Raw genomic sequence first — 27,031 nt, 5'->3', positions numbered from 1 at the left:
TTTCACTTTTAAAACCCTAAATAATAAAAAGTTTAAATTCTATACCAAAAAACCCTAACCCTAACAAACCTTAAAAAATTGATGGTTGAGGAGAGAGAGAGTGATTGGACACGCTTTCACACTCTATCTCCAAAATCGATGTATTTCCTTAAATCTTTAAAAAAATGACATATTTAAATAATTCAGTAGAAGGAGAAAATTGAAAAAAAAATTAAAAATATATATGATTTATAAAGAAAATATGAAAAGAGAAATTAAAAATTCTAATATGGACCAAAAAATTCAAAACTCATTAATCTTATTCACTCAATTGCCCCAACAAAAAAACCAAATAATGGTAATTTTTACGTGGGTTAAGATATTTGCGAATATTCGATTAGTTTTTTTCTACAAATTTGAATATTTAATATTTGAAGGACGTTGATTTTTGCTAGTAGTTATAAGTCTCGATATATGAAAAGTTGCAATTGAATCAAATTGTAAGTACAAGTAAGATTAGAGATAGACATAGAAAACTTTGTTATGCGATTCAAATTCTTTCTAAATCTGTAGGGCCTTTCCCAAATAATTATTTGACTATGCTTCAATAATTACAAGCTACGATTTAAGTCATACACATTATCATGTAACAACCTCAAATCTATATTCTAATCTAGATTATTCTTTAGTAAGACTTTCAACTATAAAGTTTAGTTGTAAACTAAGCGATTCATTTGAATTTTTTTTCACAAAATTGCACTCGAATTTCTAATTCCTATATGAACACTGATAAATACTCTCTCGATAACTTTTACTTAATACAAGCTGATCATATGTATTAATTTTTAAACATGTTAAGATATAAATCAATTACAACTGCATTCTTCAAAAGTAACCATAAAACAAAGTCTTAATTTATCTTCATAATGGCTAATACAAAGACTAAAATATTCAAAATATCCAAAAGCCAACATGATTGATCATCATAGATTAGCCAAAAATAATTTCTAGAGTTCACAACAAAAAAGTCCAATATGTTTTGGATAAAAAATTTGCATGTTTTAGCCAATTTCCAACTATGCCAAGTTCAAATGCATGTGGATGCCCTTACATATCAAATGCATGTGGATGCCCTTACATATCAATTTTTTTAATAGAAGTTAATCAAATTTTAATTAAAATTGAGTTTGATTGTTATTAATAAGTTATATTCATATTTATTCTATTTTAATAGTTGATTTTGGTTATATTTATTTAAATATAAATTATTAATTAATGTACTTGAGAGGTCTCTCTGTATTAATTTCTCTATTAATCTTTTGTTCTTAAAAAGAATTAAATAAGACTAAATTGGAATATAGTTAACATTTATTATTTAATAGAATAATATTTTTAAAGTCTTTATGGTTTTGTAAATGAAATCTTTTAGTTGGAATTGAACTGAGATTGAAAAAAATAAACTCTAAGATATTTTTATATAATAAATGTTAACTCTGTCATAATTTGAACTAATTTGATTCTTTTTAATAATATAAGGATTAAATTGATCCATTTAATAATAGAATGATTAATTTGATCCAGTCCCTATAATACAGCGACCACTCAATATTTTATTAATATATTTAATCTTGGAATATAAATTTTTTATATTACATGAAATTTTGAATTAGTTTAGTTGGTTAAAATATGTATGTTTTTATAAAGCTAAGATTCGAATCATAGAAAGGGAAAAAGAATTTAATGATGGGTTGGATATTTAAACTCGTTAGAGTTAATTGTATTAGGCATTTTTAAATTATGATCCTCGTTTTAAATTCGTTTTAAAATTTTAAAATATTTTAATGACATCTTTAAATTATCAAGTTTATATCGATTAGGTTTTTTTTATTACTAAAATCGTTAATTTAATTGTTAAATGATACTCTAAATTTATAGGACATAATCTAAAACGAAAAATTTAAGAAAAAATGAATAGTGTTAAAATGAATGTCGTAAAAACCTTAGGTTTTTGAAGCTTTTATCGGTGTTTTATCGTTCACTTTTTTTTTACTTTATTTTTAGTTTTTATTTTTAAAAGTTACGTTGCAACATCTATTTTTTAATTCATTTCAATTTATCTATATAAGATTTGACGTGTTATTTAACAGTTTTAATAACAAAAGAACTCGATTTATATAACATTAATAGTTGAAGGATGCAATTAAAAGTTTTAAAATTTAGGAACTAATTTAAAATGAGAATCATAATTTAGATATGTTTGATGCAATTAACTCAATTTATTATCCGAATGAATAATACAAATCACATATCCCACAAATAATAATATTTAATTTAAATTCAAATTTATATAATATTACTCGAATTATATATATATATAATACACATATTTGAATTTTGGGTAGTTTTGCATTTCCGTAATCCATATTCTAGGCAAAGTCATCAACTTTTTTTTAATTAAATTATATATTTTTACAATAATAAAAATATAATTTTATTATTATTAATTTAAAATTTTATAAAATATAAAACAATCTAAATAAAAAAATTCAGCGGGCCTACCGGTCCATATTTGAGATTTTAAAAAATACAGATATATTCCTACAGTATTGATTTCGATTATTTAGATAAATGAAAAGTGTGCAATGGATAAGAATGAAGAAATATGAAACTTAGGCAGTCCAAAATATATGAAGGATTGCTGAGTTAATAGTTTATGGTGGCAATAATAATAGAATATTGCAACACCCACCGGCCTCAAATAAATAGAATAAGAGGATCAAGGTCGGTTCACTTGCATTTATTGTTCTTATATCAATAATGTCATATAATTTAATTATCTTTTAAAAAATGTTTTTTTATAATTATATATATTTGTTTTATATGCCATACATTTTTTAATTTTTATCATACATTTTTTAACAGGTAAACTATATTATTAGTCATTAAATTATGGATAATTTTTTGTTTTGATCACTTAGCTAAAAAAGTTATAATTTGATCGCTAAACTATTCAAAAATTTTCATTTAAGTCATCGGGCTGCTAAAATTAATGTCATATAGCTTTTTTCTATTCATATTACCTGCACCAATCGAAAGGTCTCTTTCCCATTATTTCCTACAGTCTTTGGACGTCACGAATTTGTGAACCAAAATTCAAATAACTTCTTTCTCTAATTTTTAACATTGACCGTCAAACCGAGTTGGATCTAAGGTATGTTCTTTTACTCGTCGATGGGTACTAATCCATTGTACCAGTCATTGTATTGTTGCTTGGAACTCACTGGTGAAACTTTAAAAAAATTTAACAATTCAGTGACTTAAATAAAAGCACTTTTGAATAGCTCAATAACTTAAATGAAAACTTTTAAATAGTTCAATGACCAAATTGTAACTTTTTTTAGTTAAGTGATCACAACAAAAATTTACCCATAATTGAGTAATTAATAATGCAATTTGCTTTTTTTTTTTAAAAAAAACTTATTGGCTTGGGGCCATTAAAAATAAAATATTACTCTACCCATTTGACTAGGATGATTTTTTTAGGTTAGGGTTAAGGTAAGGGCAAAGCTAAAATAATTTAGTGAAATTTTAATTTTTATAGTCCATATCTTTATAAATTTTAAATGATTAAATTAAATTTTTATAATTTTAAGGGGTTAAAGTGTAATTTTACATTTACTAATTTAAAATTTTAAAAAAATTTAAAAGACTTAAATAGCATTTTTTCATTTTAAAAGGGCCAGGGCCCCTACCAGCCCCTAGATTCGCCTCTGGGTTAAGGGTTAGAATGTTAAATAGAATATTAAAATAAAAGTGAGTAGAACTGCATTTTTTTTCTAATTTATTGTATATAAATTATTAAATTGTTTATTTCTTACTTAGTAATTTAACAATGGTATCATTTGAAATAATTTTTTTTAAGTTTTTTAAAGTATGAGGACTGACTTTGACAATTTAAAATTTTTTGAAAAATAAAGAGATTTTTTATCAATTTATCTTATTAATGTAATTATGGATTTTATCCCCTTACTTCATGTATCCAAGAAAGTAGTCCCTTTATGTTAATTTGATACATGTCTCAATCATAGAATGGTACATGGCAAAAGTTTTAGACTTTTGACTAATATTTTAGGGATCTCATATAATTAGTCCAGAAGTTTGTTCTTTTAATTTTAAATTAAAAACAAATTTTATTAATTTATTTTTTCTTTTCATTTTTTCTCTCTCTCTTCCTTTTTTTTTCTTTTAAATTTAGCTTCGTTTGTTTTATTGAAAATAGTTTTTAGAAAATGACTTACTTTCCTGGAAAAATTAATATTTTTTAGTGTTTAGATGAATCTGTGTAAAATACTTTTTGTTGATTGGCAGATTTCCTAAAAATATTTCACAAAAGTTATTTTCAATGCAACAAACATATATTAGAGATTTTTTATAAAAAGTTTAAATGAAGTAGGGAATTGATCACAAAGTGATGTTAAGGTGAAATTATAGTAAATAATAAATTTTTATGATGTTAAGGATTAAATTGTAAACTTTGTGAAATTTATAATTGAAACAAGAGAAGTGATATTCATGAAATTTTGTTATGTGAAATAAGATATTGTAATGAATTATTTGATTAAAGTGCTTATATGGTGAAAATTAAATTACATGGCAATAGGGACTAAATTGAAATATGTACATAAGTTTAAGTGTGAAACAATTTAATACGTGAATAAGGAAATTATGATAAAACTTTAATGAATGTGTGATGAAATGATGAAATATGCATAAAGTATTGTAAAAGTGAAATTGAGGGAAAATATAGAATTTTTATGATGACAATGACTAAATTGTTAAACTTGAGAAAATATGTGGATGAAATAATAGAAGTGAAATACATAGAATTTTGATATGTGAAACAAGATATTAAGATAAATTATGTGATTAAAATGTAACAATAAATAAAATTGATTTTATATGATTAATTAGTGAATATTGAACTTTTATGATTAAAAGGGACTAAATTGAAAAGTTATGAAAGTTTATAAGAAAATGTTTGATACATGAAGAATGTAGTAGAGAATGTAACATCCTGGTGTTTTGACCCAATGTTTGGGTCCGGTATGGGAGTGTTATAGTAAACAAAACCTTATTAGTTTGGAAAATATCTTACGGGGAAAAAATTAGTAAGACATTTTATGGGAATAAAATGATAATTTTACGTTGTCTGGGAAAACCTATACGTTGATTTTCTTATTTTACATGAAACAAACATCAAGAAAGACTGAAAATATTTTCCGTAAAAACTTTTACGTTGAAACAAACGGAGAATAATTTCCTTTTTCTTATTTTTATCTTCTACTTTTTAAATAAAAACTTGTTAAGTTTTTTTTTTCATTTTTTTCTTTTTCTTCTTCTAAAATTAAATTAGATACTCCCACCAATATTATTCAAAAATATCAACAATGTTGAAAAATATGGGATTGATGATTAAGTGTAAAGGGAGTTTGTTTGAGGCAGTTTTCATATTTGAGATGTTGACAATTTACGAAACAATATTTATGGGTTGTACTAATTGTGTGGATGATATCTAGCCCGTTATTGAATTTCATACATGAGGAAACATGTTTGAAGATTTAATCAAATCAGATCACTTTATCTAATCCCTTGGACCGTGGATATTGGATTGAGTTGGAGCATAGATTGCTTAGCTGCCAATAGTCCATGTTTATATTAATTGTTATTATATTGTATTCAACTTATCTTATTGTTGTTTTAGTGGAGTTGTGATAAATCTTATGTTAGCAAGTTTCAAAATATTCTATATAATTGATAAACTTTATAAGTTAACGTATAGAGAAAATTAATCACTTAAACTGTCATTGTGAGGAATTTTATTGTATGAGTGTATATTGATAGTAAAATTTGTTATGTTGTGGTTTTACTTGCTAAATTCACAGGGTAAATTCAATAGTGAGAGTTTCATTCTTCAAAGTGCAAAGGTGAGGAAAATTGTCACAGGGTGTGTGATAGATTAGCATAGCTTGTTTAATTACCAAAGAGAGTGAATATCTCTCACTTAGCTAGGCTCTACATACTTATGGAAATTGAATTGCATAAACAATTTAGTGGTGAAAGAGTGACTATTCCTTTATCACTTCTTCACACACTTGGCTTGATTCTTAGCAACAATTCCTTTATCACTTCTTCACACACTTGGCTTGATTCTTAGCAACAATTCAAATTAACAATTCGCATCAGAGCTTGCCACTTAAAATAGCAAGTGAAGATCCTAAGTGTTGCTAGATTCAAACTATATAAGGTTCTTCTACATCTCATCCTCTTATGCTCGAAGTTGAGAATTATGCTTATTGGAAAGCACACATGAAGGCACATATTATGTCCATTGATGAGAAGACATGGCATATTGTGTTGATTGGTTGGCGGCTACCCTAGATAGACACTAAGAGTGGTAGAGTTGTGAAGCCGGAAGCACAGTGGACCACAAAGGAAGAGAAGTTGGAAAATGCTAACTCAAAACAATTTCAATCTTTATGTGGAGTTGACCTATAGAAGTTTAAGAGGATTGCAAAATGCACAGTCGCAAAGGTTGCTTGGGATATCTTGGAGATTGTTTTGGTCATCCGCCATAAAATTGATAACGAAAAATCCTATTCTAACTGGTATAATAACACATTTAGTCATCAATACTTACTTATTCTATCAATTTGGTCCTAATTCTAAATAATTAAATAAATTTAAGCAACTATATTTACAAATTCTATCAATTTAATCATCAAACTTCCTAATAAAAGCTTTCATCTTTTAAAATAAAAGCATTCCACATCTATAAATACTTCTCTCAACTAACGAGTTGTTTTTCGAGCTAGTTCCTAATACCAATAGGTTTATCTTGAAACTTTATTTATTTATTTATTTTTCATTAGCTTTCTTCTAAATATAATATTTTATAACAGTTGATCGATAAAATTTTGGCTAAAGAAAATGGAAAAACCTTAAAAAAAAACACTTTAGATTTACTCTTATTGTTAATAGTATGATAATTCCTTCAATGTATGTAGAAATAGTCCTCCAAGTTGGTTATTAAAATTAGAAATAAAATCCAAAGTTAAAAAAATATGGTTTTGAAAAATCCAATTGTATAACCAATAATTATATATGAAAATTACCAACATTTAATTTTTTATAAAAAAAGTGAAAGAATTAGTTGAATTAATGATTTTTTTAATTTTATAAACTGATTAAGAGATTATTATTATTTATTTTTAATTTTTAATTTCACAACAAACAATATGTATAGCTAGTAATCTGATTTAGTGTTAAATCATTTACCAAATTAATTAAAAACTAATTTTTGCTAGTCAAAGTGACATATTGTTTTTTTTACAAATATTAAATTATTTATATAGTTTCATTATATATTATATATTTAAAATTTTTAATTTCTATTATTTTTAATGTTGTTTAATTAATTTTTAATACAAACTTCTTAAAAATATAAAAAAAAGTTATGATCAAATTAGATAATTTCAACAATAAATAAGACAATTAGTATAAGTGGAATGCCTCTGTTTTAAAAGTTGAAAGCTTTGATTAGGAAGTTCAATAATTAAATTGATAGAATTTATAAATATGAATGTTTAGATTCATTAAATGATTTAAAATTAAGATTAAATTGATAAAATAATTAAATATTGATGACTAAATATATTATCATATCAACTAAAAAACTTTTCGTGATCAAAATAAAAATGCTGAGTGTAGTTGGGTGGGCATTCGTAGAGTTTAGCCTTAGATAAAATAATTAAAGAATAAAAAGTTAAAAATCCGACCAAAAAAGAAGAAGAAAAAGTTGAAAAATTGGAAAAGGGTAGTCGTTTTTTCTTTCTTCTTTTCTTTGAGCAAAGCTTTCTTTCATTCACTTTTTGTTTAAGTTGCTTTGGTATTATTATATAAATCACTTCACATTTTCCAAGGATTTGCAATCTCCTAAGTTTATTTTGGGCTCTAGAACAACAGTCAACAAGCAAATGCCAATCACATTACATTGTGCAAAGAAGTGAACCTTTTTCATACAGAAGAACAAAACTGGGAATCCCCAACTTTCGTTTCCATTTTTGTTGCTTCATTTCACTTCCAAGATGCTTCCTTTCACCTGCATTCTCTTCATGTGCATCTTGGCTTCAGTTTCAAGAGCTACCTTCAATCTTAGCCTCCCTCATCAACACCCTCACCCTGAATCCGTTGTTCTTGATGTTCAATGGTAAGCTAATCCTCCCTTTTCAATGGCTACTCTCAAGTGCTTGTTCTTCAAAACACACACCCACAAAAAACTCATTTTGGTGTTTTATGACCCCAAATCCTCACCCCTTTTGTTTTGTTTTGAACATTTCAAGTTCTCTGTTTTTGCATTACAATGGCTTCCCTCGAATGCTTGTTCTTCAAAGAAAAAAACCCATTTTAGTGTTTTACAACCCCAAATCCTCACCCCTTTTGTTTTGCATTACAATGGCTTCTCTTTGTTCTTCACAAAAAGGAAAAAGAACCCCCATTTTAGTGTTTATTTTAAGCCCAAATCTGAATCCCCCCCTCTTTGAAGGATTCTAAGAGAAAATAAGCTTTAAAGAAGAGAAAAATCTGTTTTCTCTCTATACATTTACTAAAAAACTTTACTTTTTCCCTTGCAGGAGCTTAAATGCATCTTTATCTAGAAGACAAACATTGTCTGAAAACACCAAAGATCAATGTCGAACTGGAAACCCCATTGATGATTGCTGGAGATGTGACCCCAACTGGTTCAATAACCGTCAACGCTTAGCCGACTGCTCCATCGGCTTCGCACGAGGCACCCTCGGCGGCAAAGGCGGTCGGATCTACACCGTCACCGATTCCTCCGACCACGACACCGTTAACCCCAAACCAGGCACCCTTCGGCACGCCGTCATCCAAGACGAACCCCTTTGGATCGTCTTTTCAACCAACATGGTCATCAAACTCAAACACGAACTCATTTTCAACTCTTACAAAACCATCGACGGTAGAGGTGTCAACGTCCATATAACCGGAAATGGGTGTTTAACGTTACAGTACGTGTCGCATATTATCATCCATAATATCCATGTTCACCATTGTAAACCTTCGGGGAACACTGACATTGCTTCATCTCCGACGCATGTGGGGAGGAGAGGGAGATCGGACGGTGATGGGATCTCGATTTTTGGGTCTCAGAAAATCTGGGTTGATCATTGTTCTTTAAGTTACTGCACCGATGGGTTGGTTGATGCTGTTATGGGATCCACTGGGATTACAATTAGTAATAGCTATTTTGCTCACCATGATGAAGTTATGCTCTTGGGACATGATGACAGGTATATTTTTCCGTTTCCCTTAGCTTAGTTTAATGTAAATTTTGAGAGTAGAATTTCGGGGTCTGTTTAGAGGTTAATATTTTGGACGGCAAAAAAAATGCAATTTTTCCATTAATCAAAGGATTAAAAAAAGCTGAGGGGCTAAAAGTGGAAGTATCCCATTTAACCTGGAGGCCAATGCCCTTGCCATTCCGGCTTTTTCCCCTGTTTTTAATGGTTGATATTTGTAAATAAATATCATAATTTCCTTTTTTGGATAAACAAAATTTTTAATAGATTTTGCTTTTGCAGGTAATATTTAATATTGTGATAAAAATATCATGTTAAGTGTTTTAAGTGTCAAATTATATTTTGTCTCTTTTAATTAAAAAAATAAGTAAATTAATTTTTTTTACATTAGAGTAAAGAGTAAATTAATTTTTTTTTTACAAATTTCAGTTATTTTTACTGTTAAAAAATAGTAAATATAACATATACATCTCATATTAACATAATTTATTAAAAATAATACTGATGACACATGTATCTCGTATTAATGAATAAGTATTAATTTTTTTAATTTATTAAATTGCAAATATTCCATCTAAAGTCAGTTTTAAGTAGAAGGACCCATTTTCCAAACTTTTTTTCGTGGGCCCATTTTTCAACCCTTTATTATCTTAGGTTTCAGTGAACATTATTATTATCACGAGATTATTAAAAAGAAGGTTAAACTGTTAAAATCATGATTTGAATACTCCAATCGCAGTGAAAATAAAATAAGATTTTGAAAGTGGGTTTGTATTTTGGGTTAGGTATTTGCCTGATTCAGGGATGCAGGTGACGATAGCATTCAATGTATTTGGGGTAGGATTGGTGCAAAGGATGCCAAGGTGTAGGAGAGGGTATATTCACGTGGTCAACAATGATTTCACTTCATGGCAAATGTATGCTATCGGCGGCAGCGGTAACCCTACTATCAACAGTCAAGGCAATCGCTACTCTGCCCCTGGGGACCCCAGTGCTAAAGAGGTAAACCCCTTTTTTCATTTTGTCCTTCAACTTTACTACTTTATCCAATTTAGTCCTTATTGTTTTTTCATTTAAATAATTCTTTATAAGTTCAAAGATTTTTTGAAAGGATAATTATTTTAAAAAATTATTTGTTTGGGTTGAGAATGTCTTTTGGTGGGTGTCTCGTGAACTTTTTTTCTTTTTGCAAGTGGAACTCTTCCGTAATTTCCACTCTCAGCGGTGGCGCGTGGATTTGGGGGTTCGTGTAGGATTTGTGCATGCCGGCCAACGAATTTTTACAGTTTAATAATTTTTTGTATTTTTCTTCAAATAATCGCTTTGAAAAGTGAAAATATAATTCTAAAAAGACGGTGCATGACTGTCTTATTGAATGTATTCTAATACATGCCATTTTAAGCGCGTGTGATGCACTACACTGAGTCGGCGTACATTTTAATATTTTTAACAAACAGGTGACAAAGCGCGTGGATACAGACGAGGATTGGACAGATTGGAACTGGAGAACAGATGGGGACATAATGGTCAATGGAGCGTATTTTGTACCCTCAGGAGCTGGCGTAATGACTCAATATGTTAAAGCATCCAGCGTGGAGCCTAAATCAGCTGCTCTCGTTGAGCCGCTCACTTCAAACGCTGGCGTTTTTGGTGAGACAAGGTAAAACCCTAATATACCCTTTCGTCTTGGTCTTTTTTGCCCTTATAACTGAATTACCTGCCGCTTTTAACTACCACTGTTATAAATAATAATTAATAATTTGGTGTTCATATTTTAGACCCCATTTCTGTAATTTTGATCATAGAGGCACGTGATGGCGTGTTCCTCTTCACAGCTTTAGTACAGACTCAATTTGTTGTCCTTAATCCATGTGCTTTTGCATGGGGAAGGTCGTCCTCTTTTTTAGGGTACCCATGCACTTTTAAAAGGCTGTGTTTACCCTTTAAATCTTGTATTTTTTTTCCTTTCACCGTTGGATCCCCTTTGTTAGAATAAGATGGGATCGTGAAGAGAGTGAGGCTGGTGATGTTTGTAGTGTTAAACATGGGGGACGGTGGCTCAGTTGAGGGTTCCAGCTAGCAAGGAGTAGGGGTCCATTAGTTTAAATGTGTTTCAGTCACTCAATGTGGGCACCACTCTGATGTTAATGTATAGCTGTTAATGTAGGCCAAAATAGGAGGGGTTTTCCTTCTGACTTTTAGGCCAGTACCTGGGCCCTATGTCTTGTAGGATGCAGTGAAAAGATTCTTAGAAACTTACAGTCACGATTTTGGTAAAAGGAGTTAGATTTTTTAAACACTCTTAATCAAATTAAAATTCAATCTATATAAGTCTAAGTTGGAATATCTCACACTTCTATATGAATCTTATGTTATTGTATATTTCAATCTAGGCTTTAACCTATTTTGTTAATTATTTCCAACATCACCCATATGGAGCCTTAGGATATTAGGTCAGCACTACAGCTTGTCAAGCACTTTTTTTTCTGTCTCTTTGCATCTCAAAATAGTCATTGCTATTAAATAATTAATGAAAAGTTGTACCTCAAAAGATGCTCGTTTTCCCCATTTCTGATCCCACTTGAGCTTTTCTACCCCTAAAATACTCAACTTGAAAACTCAATGCTATTGGTTGGTACACTTTATGGTACAGAAGTCCCTTAAAAAATACTACAGTGGAACCCTGAAATACCCACTTTGAAAATCTGCTCCTACATGAAATTGTTTTATTCATTTGTTGCTGGTTGTATAAACTAATTGAAATTTGAGATCAAAAAGCTTTTATTTGTTTATACATGAATTAGAAAATTTTAATGATATTTACACCAAAAATGTTTAATATACTAACGTGTATTTGAATTGTTCGTGTACAGGGAAGAGACAGGGAGCTATTCTTATCGTGGGTACACCGGCACAACCAACGCCGGCAGTGGTGGCCATGGTGGGTCCAGTGGCAATGATGGTGACTTCTTCGGAATGATATTTGGGAGCGGCGCGCCACCACTCCCACCATCTAGATTAATAGCCTCAATCTTTTTGTCCTTTTTAATTATATTGTTTTTACATTCAACTACCCACCAAGGTGTTCTGCCATTATTATTGTTGTAGTATACATTACAAAAGAAAGGGAATCAATGATAATTAAGATAAGAAATGAAATTTGTTCTTTGATTTGTTCGGTATAAAGCGTTCATGGGTCGGGTCGTCGGGTTTGATTATTTCTTCCATGTTTTTCGCCAAAGTCATAATCGAGCTAACTTGGCGGTTTGCATGAATAGTGTTTAAAGTGTCTATAGGCACTGTTGTTGTAGTTGAAAAGTGTTTTTAAAATTTTGGTTTAGAGTAAAGGTGGTGTTTGTTAATTTTTGTTGGACATTGTTGTTAAAATTTGTAGTGAACAGGAATTAAAAAAGAAATTAATTTAGATAATATTTAAATCGTTTAATATAATTATACAATAGATAAGCATTTTAAATACTTCAGTAATAAATACATGAAATATTTTAAAAATTTTAATATAATAATAAATAACATTTTAATGGTTTAAGAAAATAATTTGATAAATAATATTTAAATAATTTAATATAATAATACATGAAATATTTTATACATTTAGGTGAAAAACATTTTTTGATCATATCAGATGTTCGGGTTGAAAAATGCTCTTTTTTCATGGTAAATAATCTCATCATAAGTTCTAATCATATTTGTTCTTTTTGAAATAATACTTAGAACTACTTATAGTCCCCCAACCCATAAATAGGAGAATAATGCACTTTAATACACTTAAACTTATATTCTTTTGCATTAATAATAATATTTATATCCTCCTCGTAAAATAATCAACTCAATTGATTTAATTAATTCTTTTACAAGGTTTATTTGATTAGATTGATAGCATGAGTTGAAAATTTATATGGGTGACTTAGGTGGGATGTTAGATCCCACATCAAAGTCGGTGTATTTTTGTCTCATTCTCTTTGCACTTTTTCTTTTATTCATTTCATTGTTGATTTTTTTTGAAAATATTTATAATTGATTTTTGTTTGGCTGATCTTTGGATAACAATAATGTACATTTTAACATGGCATGTCTCCTTATTGGAAAATTTTCTCAATCAATCCTTACTATTATTATTGTCACTTTAGTTGATTAGATAACCAATTTTCTAAGTTCATTTGTTGTGTATTTTGTATTATTAAATTGAAATTAATTATTATATGATTCATGAAGCAATTAGTAAAAAAAAGGGTTTATCGTATCAAACATTCTCAAATTATGATTTAAATTTTAAAATATTTTAATTGAGTTCTCAAAATAATAATGTTATATTAATTAGATTTTTCGGTAAGTCCAATTATTAGTTTTGCTGTTAAATTCCAACTCAAATATGAGGTAGAACAAATTTGAAATTTGTGGATCAAACTGTAAATAAAAGTATACTTACCACAATGGCAACTTGAATCTAACATGTTAAAAAAAAATAGCCGTCCTAAATTTTGTTGACATTGTATTCTTTTTTAACACATTAAATCTAAGTTGTTCATATCATAGGTATAAATGCATTTACAATTTAATTGAAGTATATTAAATCTATTTCGTGTCTTATCTGAACTGATTTGATATTCGAATTTTGATGTTAATATCGCTTCTCTAAATCGTAACACGAACTTAAACATAAAAAAAATAGATAAAAGAATCCAATTATGGAATATCGACCACTAAAGGTAGTTGATCTTTACATTAGTGGTAAAAGTACATACCAATAGGATTTGGTTGTCAAGTGGACTAAAGTCTCCAATAACCCAAAGTCTTAAGTCTCAATCATGGCAAACTGAGGGAAACAAATAATTTAGGAGGCAATTATTGAAAAATATTAAATTATTTATTTTTATAATTTGTATCAAATTATTCAACCTTTAATTTAAATTCTATGGAACAATATGATATTGACCCTTTTTTTTATTAAAAAAATGATTGTGATGTATAATCAGAATAATAATTTGGATTGAGAATTCAAGGTAAACATGATAAATGTTATATATATTGAGATTTATGGTGTATTTGTTTCACATAAAATGATTTACGAAACATATTTTAGTGTATTTCTTTATGTTTGTTTTGTGAAAAATAACTTAGTCAATGAAAAATAACTTACAAATAAATGAGAAATAAGTCTTTTATTTTTTTCTAGAAATTGATTTTCCCTTTTAAAGAACGGAAGTTATTTTTTCAGAAAAGTGCCTTATAAATTAACTTAACTCAATCTTAATATTATTATATTGATAATATTTTATTTTATTTTTAAAAATATTTAAAAATATTAAAATATTGATATCAGATATTTAATTTTCAATATTTCCAATATTATAATTTTTAATAATATTTTTTGAGGGTATTATTAGTAATATTATTAAGCATAAATATTTATATTAATAATATAATAATTATTAATATAATTTATTTTAATAATTTGGATACTAAAATTCTATTTTAATAATAAATTTTAACATTAATAGGAATTTTGAATTTTAAATTTTAAATTTTAAATTATATCCTGCATATTTTACTGAAAAAAAATATTTTATTATTTAAAATTAAATTATATTAGAACCAAAAGTTTTTATTAATCCTAATTAAGCTGCGTCAAAATAATTCTCGCTATAAAGTTGACCTATTTATTATCGTATTAATTATGTAGGAGAGAAGCTAAAAAAAAATCAACTTAATTCGCCGTCTGTGGGAATCGAACCCACGACCACATGGTTAAAAGCCATGCGCTCTACCGGCTGAGCTAAGACGGCCACATTGCTGGAGCGATGTCATTACCATTTATTATTATTTTCTTTTTAACAAGGAAAGTGTTATTACAAAGACGGAGATAACCTCATCCTTTTACTGTTCACCTACAGAATGTTAAACTGCTAATTTATTAGGAATGTATTTCTAAAATGGAAAGCATCGCTACTTAAAAACAACACCCAATGGATACAAAAACAATTAAGAAAATTATGATACTCGAATTTAAGTGTTAAAATTTTCTAACTTTTTTAAGTTTTAGAAGAGTCTTAAAATGCTCGTAATGATTTAAGTTTGAGAAAATTTGAGTCTAAAAAAGTTCGAGACTGAGAAAATCTGAGTTTGAAAAAGTCTGAGTCTATAAGAATCTAAGTCCAAGACTGAGCTGACCCAAACCCGAAATAAATCCAACCCAAAATCCAAATTTAGAATTGAACAACCATAATAAACATTAATAAATAATATTAATTTATGATATTATTTAAAATAAATATAAAATATAAATAAATGATGATTATTTATTTTATGAAAAATCATTTATAAGAATTACATATTTATATTGAAATTCTATTAATATCAAAAAGTATTTGATAATCAATTTTTATGTTAAATTATAAAGTATTTATTGAATATGAATTTTTTAAATACTATAATTATATATATATATATATATATGATAAATATATAAAATTATTAATTATTAAACTTTATAAAATTTAAATTTAATGATAATATAAAATATTTAATGATATAATATATTAATTTAATAATACGATAACTAGTGTTTTTACACGTGTTGAATCAAGTAATAAAGTGATAAGAGGATATCGTTGCCACGATGACCAAATTCTAAGCTCTTAAATAAAACTATTCAGTTTTTATCTAGTCTAGATCAATAAAATAAATTCTAATTATTGCTAAAATTAAACTAAGGAAATGCTGAATATTCCATTAAACTAAAACAATGAAAATCCATAAGTTTCCTATCAATTTTAAGATCTTCGAACTATAATCACCTATTTCAGTTAATCAATTTTTCTCATTCAATTGTTCAACTTATATAATTATTAACTCAAAATTTAATGGCATTAATTAAACTGTTGCAATATTTAGCTAAGTTAATCCCCATTCCCCACTAGTTATATTCTTATATTCGGCAAGTTGGGCGAAGTCACTACGACCTAGGGCATTAGGTATATTCCTATCCTAGCTGCAAATTTCCTTATTTGTCAACGTTATTAAAGTTAACATTAATCTATTCAGTCTAGATCTAAACCTTAATTTCCTCTTTCAAGATGAATCAAGATTATCGAATTAATATAACTTGGTGATCAAACAAGCAGATTATACAAATACATGATTGAATAAATAATTAACAGAATTTTAAAAAATTGAACAGAAAATAATTAATTAACCAAGAAATATGATCCATCATTGTTCCAAGAAAATAGAGTTCAGTTCATATTGATTTGAGAAGACATCACAAGAAAGAATTCAAAACAAATTTACATTGAGATAAAGTAAAAAGAAATAATCTAGAGAAAAAATGATTATCAAACTAAGGCCGAGCGATCTCAATCTCTTTTTCTTAACCTTTAAGTTGATTTTTTTTCATTTTCCCCCTCTTGCCTCTCAAATCACGTCACATCTTATTTTTAAGGTTTTAATCATTTAGGGTCCGTTTGATTGTCAGTAAAATATTTTCCGTAAAATGATTTCTGGAAAAGGTTTTACTTTTCTGTAAAATGACTTACTGGAAAATATTTTCTGGTGTTTGATTGAATCTGTGTAAAATATTTTCTGCTGTTTGGCAGATTTCCTGAAAATATTTTCCGGAAATTTTTTTTACATATATTAATATATATTAATAAATATTTATATTTTAAATTATTTTTACATATATTGCAATGATTTATTTATAAATAAATAAATAAAATTAAATATATAATAATACTCAATTATTAAGCTACAATATTAACCGTCATAAATTGAAAATAACCAAAGTCAAATAAATTATTTGTAATTGTGTTAAAAAAATAAAAAACAAGGGTTGAATACTTATAAATTTAGCTTCCAAACCACAATTAAAAAAATACTAATCTATGCATTTATTTAAAACATATAAGATGTATTTACCTACCAATATGAAACTTTGGATCTTTTAAACAGATTCAGCAAGACCAAAATGTTAAACAAAAGAAAAGACATATTCCAAATCCTTAGTAAATTGTTATAGACTGTGTTTGGCGCAACTGCTTAAGTGCATCTACTATCAAATTGCTAGCCACTTACAACTAAAAAAATGGCAATGTCTGCTGCCAGGAAGCTTGCTGGGTTCAAATCAAAACACACAAAAACCAAAACTTAGCCTAAATAATCTAATCATAAAACACTACTCCGACTGTTAGCGTTGCATTAACTGATTCACCATCTGCTATCAAATTGCTAGCCACTTGCACCTTTCTTTAATAAGACTTTGATTACTTCCAGATGGGACCCTTGAACAGTATAGTGAAGTGGAGTGAATCCCTTGCGATTAGTGGCTCTCACTGAAACTCCTGATGAAAGCAGAGTTCAGACAACCTCTAGATGTCCTTTCTGCGCCGCAAAATGAATCGCACCCATGCCATCCATGGCAGCAGCACCAACATCAACATTTTGCTTGCAAAGATAACTCACTACCTGTGCTTGCCTTTTGGAAGGCAAAAACATATACAGATGGATATTCTGAACAACCCAAAAGAACAATGTTGTCACGGGGCAGAATTGAAGTTAAATATCCAGGTAACTATCATGATCTTTGAAGCCAATAAGATAACAACCTCAAGACATAGATTCAACTTCACATCAACCTCTAAAATGCTTCAGACATATTTGTGTCCCAAGTAATATGATTTATCATAGTAGCTGCAAAATTCAAAGCAACATTAATAGTTACAACATGGTACCAAATACTTGCTTTATATAGCACAACATGCATTCTTAAATATTTTGAAAAGAAAAATCTTCATAGGCCGTCCATCTTAGTTCTGTTATCAAGGATACAACCGAATGAAATCTATCCAAGCACACACAAAAAACAGGTCGTACCCAGTGCACAAGGATCTTGGCTATAAATAGGGGCAGGTCTAATGTATGCTGCATTCCCCTGTTCACAAAGGTTGTTTCAAGGTTTGAACCCATAACCAAGCAGATAGCAAGTCAGGGACGACCTTCAAAATCTTGCCTATTAAAACACAAAACTTGTAGCTATAGTTTGTATCCAATTGGGTGATAAGAGGATAGCAGCTAGGGACCAAATGAAAAGTTTAGCCATAGTCTTTAAAATCCAAAAGGGCATACATTTTAAGTTTAAAATGATTGGTTTTCAAACAATAGGTTTAACACTATGAAACAAGCATTTTAGTCCATCTAAACAACATCTGTCACTCTAAATAAAACCAAACCTATATTCGCTCAGAGGTATACAAATGCCATAATAAGTACCTGAAAAATGGTCATTTTGGCATTCCACAACATCTGAACCTTGAACTGCATACAATTTTAGCAACAAGTATATACGCAATTTTCAACAGTCATCAAACAGAATATGAATAACAGTAACCATTTTCTTTGTAATACTTAAAAAATCTTTCATTTTCAGGATTCAGTGAAAATAGACATTCTCATTCTCATCTAATAAGCACAATAGCAAAAATTAGCATTTTGATATTGATGTTACTTATTAATGTGTATGCTTCTGATTTGTGACCAACTAGAAATCAGCATGACAGAGCACTGATGTCTTTCCATACAGTGTAATTTTCATAGATTAATCTGTTCAAATTTTGAGCATTCTTCACTTTTGCTATAGAGGCTTCAACGCTAATAGGAATCACTGGATGATGCATTTTTTGGATGACATAAAATTTTCAGTAGAACTTAGCAGTGTACTTGCAAAATATAAACTCTGCTGACAGGTTCTGAATGCTAAATGAGTTCTTTGCATTTATTTCCTTTTCTTTTCATTTTTCCTCTTCACTGTAAGCAAACATTTTACCCCCACCTTACTTTTACCTTACAGTATCTAAAATGTAGGATCAAAGCTCACCTTGCAAGAAAATAACTCAACAATGCAGTCTTCTTTTGTGGGGATCACTCGCAAGTCAAGTACAGGACTTGCTTCAAAGTTGAAGAGCACAAGTTTTGGAAGTTTGCACCTGAACAGCATCGAAGAACATATATATAATCAACAGATAAAGAAGATGAAGATAAAAGGCATCAAATTAAGCCCTGAGGTTAGAGCTTTAGAACGAATGAGAAACTTGGAATAAGTCAATTAAAAAAAAACAGTTCCTTGATAGCCAAAGCAAAAAAGAGATTATGACTGAATAGATCAAATTTCCTTTTTCTTCTCTGACCTCTCTTCTCAAGATTCAGCCATAGAAGCTGGAAAAGCACAAGAAATACAAAGAATGGCAGAAGGAACTAGACTCAATACCCATTCTAGATTCAACTGGACACACTTAAGGAATCTAATAACCAGAATTAGAGAGAGAAAATTCTGTATTATATTAAACAAAAATTAGAGAGAAAAGGAAGGAAAACAGAATGCAGAGGTAAAATATTAGAGAAATATGCAGATACCTCGAGGAGATTAGAGATGAATTTTTCTCGACTGTGGACCTTAATTTTTTAAGGTTTCTTCAAAATACAGAGGTAAGGCTGACGGTCGAGCGACAGAGACGACAATGCTGAGATGGTGAGGTGAGGCCAACGAACGGAGATGAGGAGCCGAAGGAAGATACAGAAATGAATCAAAGAACAACAGGACAGATCACATCTACATTGAGGAGGACGTGACGGTCAGACGACGAGAGCTTCGATTGGGGGGAATTGAGTTTTTCTTGGGCATGGGAACAACCGATCAAGGATGGGGGAAGGGGAAGGGGAAGGGGAAGGGAAATGGAAGATTTCTGTTCTTTCTAATTTTCCTGAAAATGTCTTACCGAATTAGAAACGGTAAGACATTTTCCAAAATTAATCTTTTCCCGTGTTTTGTAATTGGTTTTACAGTATGAAAATATTTTCAGCCAATCAAACACCGAAAATTTCAAAAAATGTTTTCCGGAAAACATTTTACACCAATCAAACGGACCCTTAGCTTCACCGAGTGTAGAATTGCGGTGGAGCGAATTGCTTGCTGTTTGAAAATTCTGAATTGAAGACTGAAATTCGATAGAACAGAAAACTTTTTTTACTACTTTTTACTCTATGCTCCAAACCTTCTATTTTTCATTCGAAACCTACAATGTAAACAGAAAAATAACAAGTAAATTCAAGCTATCTTTAAAAATAATAAAAATAAAAACAAAATAAAATAAAATATGATTACGCTGAAAAAACTATAAATTGTAATAAAATTAATCTAAATGCTAAAACTATCACCTAAAATGCTATAAAAGTTTTACTGCCATAACTCTAAATATGAGAGTTATTAGTTATACAAATGATTAAACATGATTTATTAAGTAATACTAATAACATTACTAATAAATTTAATTTTAAACTGTATTTCTTTTGATAAAAAGTTATCTATAACAAAAAAGTTGTTTAACCATTAGTCATATAAATATATACATCCCATTTTTAGCATAATTACGTAAAACCAAATCATCTTAAGTCAGAACTCCCAAATTCCAAGTTCGACCAGCATCCAAAATTTGGAATGGGTAAATTATAAAAATAATCACTTAGTTATTAACGTGTTTCTCTTTTAATCATTTAAATTTAAAAATTTCTATTTTAATCACTAATATTATCAAAATTTGATATTTTAATCACTCATCTTTTAATTACTAACCCAAACCCAAAGAGAGACGAATGAAATGCGTTTATTTCACTTCAAGTATTCCCGAACAGCTTCATCAGTGAAAGTGAGGTAAGACTGAGAGCTCCTAAGATCCCATCGCCCTGGAGGAGTGATAGGATCCAAAGGGAACTTCCTCTCAATGAGCTAACATTTAATGGTAGAAATAGAATCCCTTATGGCTAAGAAAGCAAATTATGATGGGGGCTTAGATAGAATCAATAATATGCCACATTCCTTTCATTCTTCCCCCACACTCGTACGAGCTGTGGCAGGTCCGGCTCTGGAGTTGTTTGAGAGTACAACCGCTCAGAGCTTAAGGTTGAAAGGGATTAAAAAAATATTTTTTCAACTTTTAATATGGGAGAAAAAAATTTAGACTAAAATAAATTAATCAAATGCTTAGGGTTTTTAATTTTTCAGCATAAATACTTCTTCTCCTAATGCTCAAAAATTTTTCTAACTTTTATTGTATTATATTTTATAACACTTTTTAAAGAGACCTAATTTATTGTTTCGTCTAAGACCTTAAAAATATTAAGAATAAACCTGAATTGAGTTGTGGTAGTTATTGGAATTTCGTATTTTTTTTAAAAGACCCAACAGTAAGTGGAGAATTGAGAAATAAGGGAAAATCAACATCAACATTAACATTAAAACCAACCAGTTTTCCATTGACTTTTCTAATTAAACTTCTAATTTAGTTAATGTTGTAATACAATCTTTCCCTAACCCAATATAAAAAAAAAGGTCATTAATTTTTATTGCCATATATGTATTTTATTTTATTATTTATTTTTTAAAAGTTAATCCATTAATTCATTTAATGAATAGAATTATACAATTTAGGAAAAAAAACATTTGTTGTAGATGGTGAAGGACAATCTTCATCAACACAACAAAAGTTTTAGTCTCAATATCAATATAACATTATGACACGTTTACAATTGAGTTTGTCACAATTTAAGCACGACATATCTGGAATGATTGCAAACACTTAATATGATAATGAAATCAGCTTCGGATGGTTCAAAATGGCAAGCAAAAATAGACAAAAGAGTCGAACATTCACCAAACTAGAGAGGACTACAGCAAAACTATCCCTACAATCATTTATAAAACTAAGGTTAATACATATGTAAGACTAAAAAACGTACTACAAGAGCAGACAAAAACTTCTAAAACTGAAAACTTATTAAACAATGGAAAAAAACATATAAAACTTAAGACAACACGGGTCCAAATCGACTCGTGAAATCATTTATTATTTTGAAATACTCTCAAAACAAAAACAGATTAAGAAGCTACGAAGAGTTACCCACTTTTTAAGAAAGAATGAAAGAAAGAAAGGGTTGGTGGGAGATAGAAGAAGGCTCGTTTAAAGAAAAAAGAGAAAAAATTTTAGGGTTTTTTTCTGTTTTATCATTTATTATACTAACTAAGTAGATGAGAAATTAAATTAAAAGTTAAAATGTGAAATAAGTCCCTATACTCTTTATAAATTTCAAATTTAATCCCTATACTTTTATTTCGTGAATTTAATCTTTCTACATTTTAAATTTCAAATTTTAAATTCAATTATTAACAATTAACAATAAAGGGAATAAATTCTTTAAAATTGAAAAAAAAATTATAAGCCTTAAGGGGTAATTCTAGTCTAAAGTAAATTGCACACTACCATCATAAAAGGATTCAACCCATAATCACTGAGCTAAGACTGATAAAATAGTCATTAATTGATTCCCTATTGAAAATCTTTAAGCCTATTGAAAATTACACCTATAGACAATAGTTAAGGCCCAAAGAAAGTTGGAAGTTATAATAGTAAAATGCATGTTTAATTCAATGAAAATTTATCATTTTTATTAATAACTTTTGAGTTATTTATTAATTTTTTTAATTTAGTGTTCTTAGTTTAAATATCATAAATAATATAAGGTAAATTATCAAAATAACTACTTTTATTTATCTCATTTATATTTAAAATGTTACGTTTTAATCGGAATATTTGATGCATTAAACTTAGAATATATATACACATAATTGGATAACTGATGTGATAGTTTCTAATGGAAAAAAATGGCATCCCTAATTCCCTGTATTAATAAAAAAAATTTGTTTATTTTAAGTTCATATTTAGTGGCCAAATCCCCTTCCAAGAAAAAAATAATTTAGTTTAGTAATTTACCTTCTTTGGTTTGGGGTATATTTTCTTTTCCATTACTTATTATCAGATCATATCTAACACTAACACCAAGGTCAATGAAAAGCCGAAATTGAATCACCCTTCTCTCCATAAAGCTGGATATTTCTCATACTCCATAAGTGCTAAATATAATAACTCTAAGCAAGCTGAAGACTAATAGAAACAGTGTCTTGTCCATTGAATGCCATAAGCCTGAAGAATTTAGTTGAAAAGCTGCTTTGAATGATCACAAGCGAAGAAAATACAGACCCGTCTCCGCAGCCGGATTATGGAAAGGGCAGTTGACAATCAGAATGCATATCCTAGGAACCAAGTCTCCTCTTTGGTAGGCGACATATCCAGAATAGCCATTCCTTCCAAACACGAGCAGTCTTGTAATTAGCACCAGAACAGCTCCAAATTTCGACCCGGAAGGTAAACAAACAAAAGACAAACAGTTCCAAATGAAAAAGGAAGACCATCCAACTATAACTTAATAAAAATGATGTAAAATAGTTAATTTGTTCAATGAGTATGCGTATCATAATATTCTACTCTTCGGCACTTTGCATCTCAGCAGTGTCACCGTTTTTCTCCACTACATTACTTTCCTCTTCAATGGTGTTTGCTTTGTCATCAACCTTAGGACTCTTCTTCCCTTCAACTGTGTCTCCACTGCCGGCTTGTAAATCAGGATAGTTTCTGTGGTTTAGAGAATGCAACCACAGGCCCACAATTCCTTCCTCACGTTCTGTGGAGGCAATGTGAGAATATATAAACTTCATCTTCAATTCCTCCGCCTCTTCTTCGTAAGCTTTCATAGACAACTCTTCGTGACTATCTTTCCATTTTTGGTTATATGATGAAAAGAGGCATTCATCCAAGTACAAACCAACCTCAGGTGCCGTAGGTACGTTGATGTGTACATCCCTGTAATGCATTAAGATATATTAGCTAAAATATCCATGTTTGACACAAATTTGGATCCGGCATGGAGTGTGATCCTCGAGTATTCCATGTTAAACACATATTTGTATCCAACACCCATCTCAAGTTTTAGATACATAGACACCAATACAATTAAAAAGAATCAGAACTACTTACTTTCGCAATGCAGTTTCGATAAGAGACTCAGGAGCACAACCCCTCATGACCGCAACCGCCATACCAATCATCTTTCGAATCTGATGAAGCATGAAGCTCTGCCCCACAACCTCACACTTAACAAAATCAATGCCCTCCACAGTGACAACTGTGTTTGCATGAAATGAAACAATATAGCGCCGTGCAGCAGGATCATCAGCTTTTGTTCTTGTAGTGAAGTTATGGAAGTTGTGAGACCCAACATAGTGATTCAATATTTTATTGAACCTCTTCTTTTCTTCCTCACCGTAACAAAATCTTCTTTCCTCATTCTTTTCTACATAAACTTTATCTTCCACAATCAAGGAATCAACCCTTTCGGTGACCTCCTCCTTAAGTTCAGACGTCAGGTTATCTTCCTTGATTGCATTTTCAGCATCTCCAATGTTTGATGAAATGCCACACTGAGCTATCCTCCACTTGGCTACATTAACTTTATCTGCTACGACCCCAGAATCATCCATTTCGGTAACCTCCTCCTTAAGTTCAGATGTTAGGTTATCTTCCTTAATTGCACCTTCAGCATCTCCAATGTTCGATGAAATGTCAGACTGAACTATTGTAGACTTCGCTACATTATCTTTAACTTCCACAACCTCAGAATCATCCATTTCAGTAACCTCCTCCTTAAGTTGAGATGTCAAGTTATCTTCCTTAATTACGTTTTCCGCATCTAAATTGTTCGATGAAATGCCAGACTGAACTATAGTCGACTTGGGTTCAAAACTACTACGCTTCCCCATAACACCTATTACTTTGCGGCCTCTTTCCGAACACTCCAAGCACTTGACAAGCTCATTACCGGACCCCAAACTAGACAAAACACTTTCCCTATCTCGATGACAACTTGGATCAAGAGCAAAAACTGGGATAAGATAAACATACCGCCGTCGATCACAAAACTTCTTCGCGTTAAAAGAGGCCGTCGCACGCTTATACCCGAATATCCGAATCTGGGTCGGAAGTATCTGATTAAGACGCTCCACGAGGCCAGGAGGGTCGATGTAGAACCGCCCAGAAACGACCTGGCCCACGGCGCTTACGCCCTTATCGGTTCGGGCCGACCGTGCCCAGTCGTAACGCTTTGGGTTGCCACGATCTTGCTCGGGGACAGCGCCAGCGTGGAATAGCGCTTCTTCGAGGTCACCTTCGATGGTTTTGGCTCCTGGGTTTTTTTGCATTCCTTGATAACCGACACCGCAATAGGCAAAGAACATGGCGATTTTGCGGCGTTTGTATCTCGGTTTTTTGGTTTCCGTTGTCGTGGCGGCGGCATCTTCGTCTTCGGACGCGGTGGTGGTAGACATTTTGAGCCTTTTAGGGTCAGGCTCTTGCTGCTGCGGCGGCAATGTAGCGGTTTTGGTGACTGGCGTATCTGAAGTGTCCATGTTTCTAGGGTTCTTAAGGTTATGGAACTCTTCACTTGCTCCAATTCAACTGTTGGGGAGTGCTCAACCCTCCAAGTTATGGTAAAAAAATTAATTAAAAAAATCCCTCAAAGTTCGTGTTTTGTTCCATTTTCGGAAACTAATAAAGCCTAGGTTAAATTATAAGTTAAATATTTTTAATTTCGCCATTAATATTTTGTTGATTTTTTTAATTGGCATAGATACAAGTATTATATAGGAATAGTTTCATGATATATTTTAAACTCAAACAAATTCGATGAAACCATGGAAGAAAGACTAAAGCCATTGTAGCATTAGGGTGCAATATAATCAAGTGATGTTATGACTTTTAAACCCTTGTATAAAGAGACAATCTAAATACTATAAGATGTTGACGTTTTTAAGTTGCGCCTTCACATATGATTTTAACATAATTAAATAGATTCAATGACATATATTTTAAACTATGATAATCTAAATTATTTATTTAAGGAAGATTTGATCGACTTATCTTATTGGTTAAGGTTTATACTTTAGTTATTATCAAGGGTGATTTATGTGTTAATATTATTAAGTTTATCAAGCTTTATCTTGAGATAAATTTTGGAAGTTCTTTATCCAATACTATTATGTTGTTAAAAGATGTATTTATCTCTACTTAGATTGATGGATTAGGTTGACATGCCGAGCTTATAAATAGCCAATTAGTTTGCATATGAAGAAATGTTGTTTGGGGAGAGTGCCATGCTATTTGGTTGAGATTTTTTTGTTGTTGTTGTTTTTCCTTTGTATTCTAGCACATTTGTAAGTGAGATTTGAGTGAGTGATTGTTATAAGTTAAAGTTTGTTATTGGAGTTGCAATTGCTTCTTTTGTAAGAGTAGATTGAGCTTTAACTAATAGGTGATTAGATCTACTATCAAATAAATCATTCCTTAAGTAAGGCTTTGTAGAGTAAGATTGTTTTCGAACTGCATTAACAAGTGTTGTGTGCTTATCTCTCTTTATTTGTATTGTTTACATTTCTGTTTATTCTCTTGTTTAAACTCGTGTCTGGACACTTTGTTTAGAAAGCATTTTGAACAAGTTGCAAATTGATTAGTTTGTTCCAAATGGTATCAAAGCTTGTTTCAAGAGTTGGTTGAAGACGATCCTAGTTCAATTTGCTACCATGGAAGCCATGAAAAAGAAGTTTTATTTCTCGAGCACCTTTTCTTGTTGGTTCCTCCAACTATGCCTACTTAAAAGCCTGGATGAGAGCTTTGATTATGTCCATTGATGAAACTGCATAGGAAGTTATTTAGGAAGGA

At 30.1% G+C, this 27,031-nt stretch overlaps 2 protein-coding genes, 1 long non-coding RNA gene and 1 other non-coding gene across 5 annotated transcripts; 1 reads left to right on the top strand and 3 right to left on the bottom strand.

Annotated features, from left to right (window-relative positions):
- The first annotated feature begins 7,718 nt into the window (after positions 1-7,718).
- Positions 7,719-12,525, top strand: LOC121230762 (probable pectate lyase 13). The gene is made up of 5 exons (XM_041116103.1): positions 7,719-8,245; positions 8,670-9,350; positions 10,145-10,361; positions 10,817-11,019; positions 12,233-12,525. The coding sequence occupies exons 1-5, from the start codon at positions 8,124-8,126 to the stop codon at positions 12,465-12,467; spliced, it is 1,458 nt and encodes a 485-aa protein (XP_040972037.1). The 5' UTR covers positions 7,719-8,123; the 3' UTR covers positions 12,468-12,525.
- A 2,565-nt stretch (positions 12,526-15,090) lies between these two features.
- On the bottom strand, positions 15,091-15,163 carry TRNAK-UUU (transfer RNA lysine (anticodon UUU)). The gene has a single exon. It is a non-coding gene; the product is annotated as a tRNA-Lys (tRNA).
- Positions 15,164-17,365: 2,202 nt separating this feature from the next.
- On the bottom strand, positions 17,366-20,176 carry LOC107891696 (uncharacterized). 2 transcript variants are annotated; one of them, XR_001682284.2, is made up of 4 exons: positions 19,785-20,176; positions 19,249-19,357; positions 18,645-18,689; positions 17,366-18,065 (listed from the first exon to the last, which is right to left on the bottom strand). It is a non-coding gene; the product is annotated as an uncharacterized lncRNA (long non-coding RNA). The 2 variants fall into 2 exon arrangements; XR_005928885.1 differs by lacking the exon at positions 18,645-18,689.
- Positions 20,177-23,296: 3,120 nt separating this feature from the next.
- LOC107939533 (tRNA pseudouridine synthase A) lies at positions 23,297-26,036 on the bottom strand. The gene is made up of 2 exons (XM_016872873.2): positions 24,296-26,036; positions 23,297-24,121 (listed from the first exon to the last, which is right to left on the bottom strand). Exons 1-2 carry the CDS (start codon positions 25,720-25,722, stop codon positions 23,743-23,745), a joined length of 1,806 nt encoding a protein of 601 aa, XP_016728362.2. The 5' UTR covers positions 25,723-26,036; the 3' UTR covers positions 23,297-23,742.
- Positions 26,037-27,031: the final 995 nt, after the last annotated feature.

This window comes from Gossypium hirsutum, chromosome A06 (genome assembly GCF_007990345.1).
Source record: "Gossypium hirsutum isolate 1008001.06 chromosome A06, Gossypium_hirsutum_v2.1, whole genome shotgun sequence".
Classification (NCBI taxonomy): domain Eukaryota; kingdom Viridiplantae; phylum Streptophyta; class Magnoliopsida; order Malvales; family Malvaceae; genus Gossypium; species Gossypium hirsutum.
The sequence above is the reverse complement of the archived record's forward strand: the minus strand, read 5'-3'. Positions and strand labels throughout refer to the sequence as shown.

What these genes read in the sequence shown, in the direction of transcription:
- LOC121230762 (XM_041116103.1), top strand. Translation starts at nt 8,124, where the DNA reads ATGCTTCCTTTCACCTGCATTCTCTTCATGTGCATCTTGGCTTCAGTT. An exon ending in CTCTTGGGACATGATGACAG is followed by an intron (nt 9,351 to 10,144) that starts GTATATTTTTCC and finishes ATTTTGGGTTAG; the next exon opens with GTATTTGCCTGATTCAGGGA. An exon ending in GGGACCCCAGTGCTAAAGAG is followed by an intron (nt 10,362 to 10,816) that starts GTAAACCCCTTT and finishes TTTAACAAACAG; the next exon opens with GTGACAAAGCGCGTGGATAC.
- LOC107939533 (XM_016872873.2), bottom strand. Translation starts at nt 25,722, where the DNA reads ATGGACACTTCAGATACGCCAGTCACCAAAACCGCTACATTGCCGCCG. An exon ending in ATCGAAACTGCATTGCGAAA is followed by an intron (nt 24,122 to 24,295) that starts GTAAGTAGTTCT and finishes AATGCATTACAG; the next exon opens with GGATGTACACATCAACGTAC.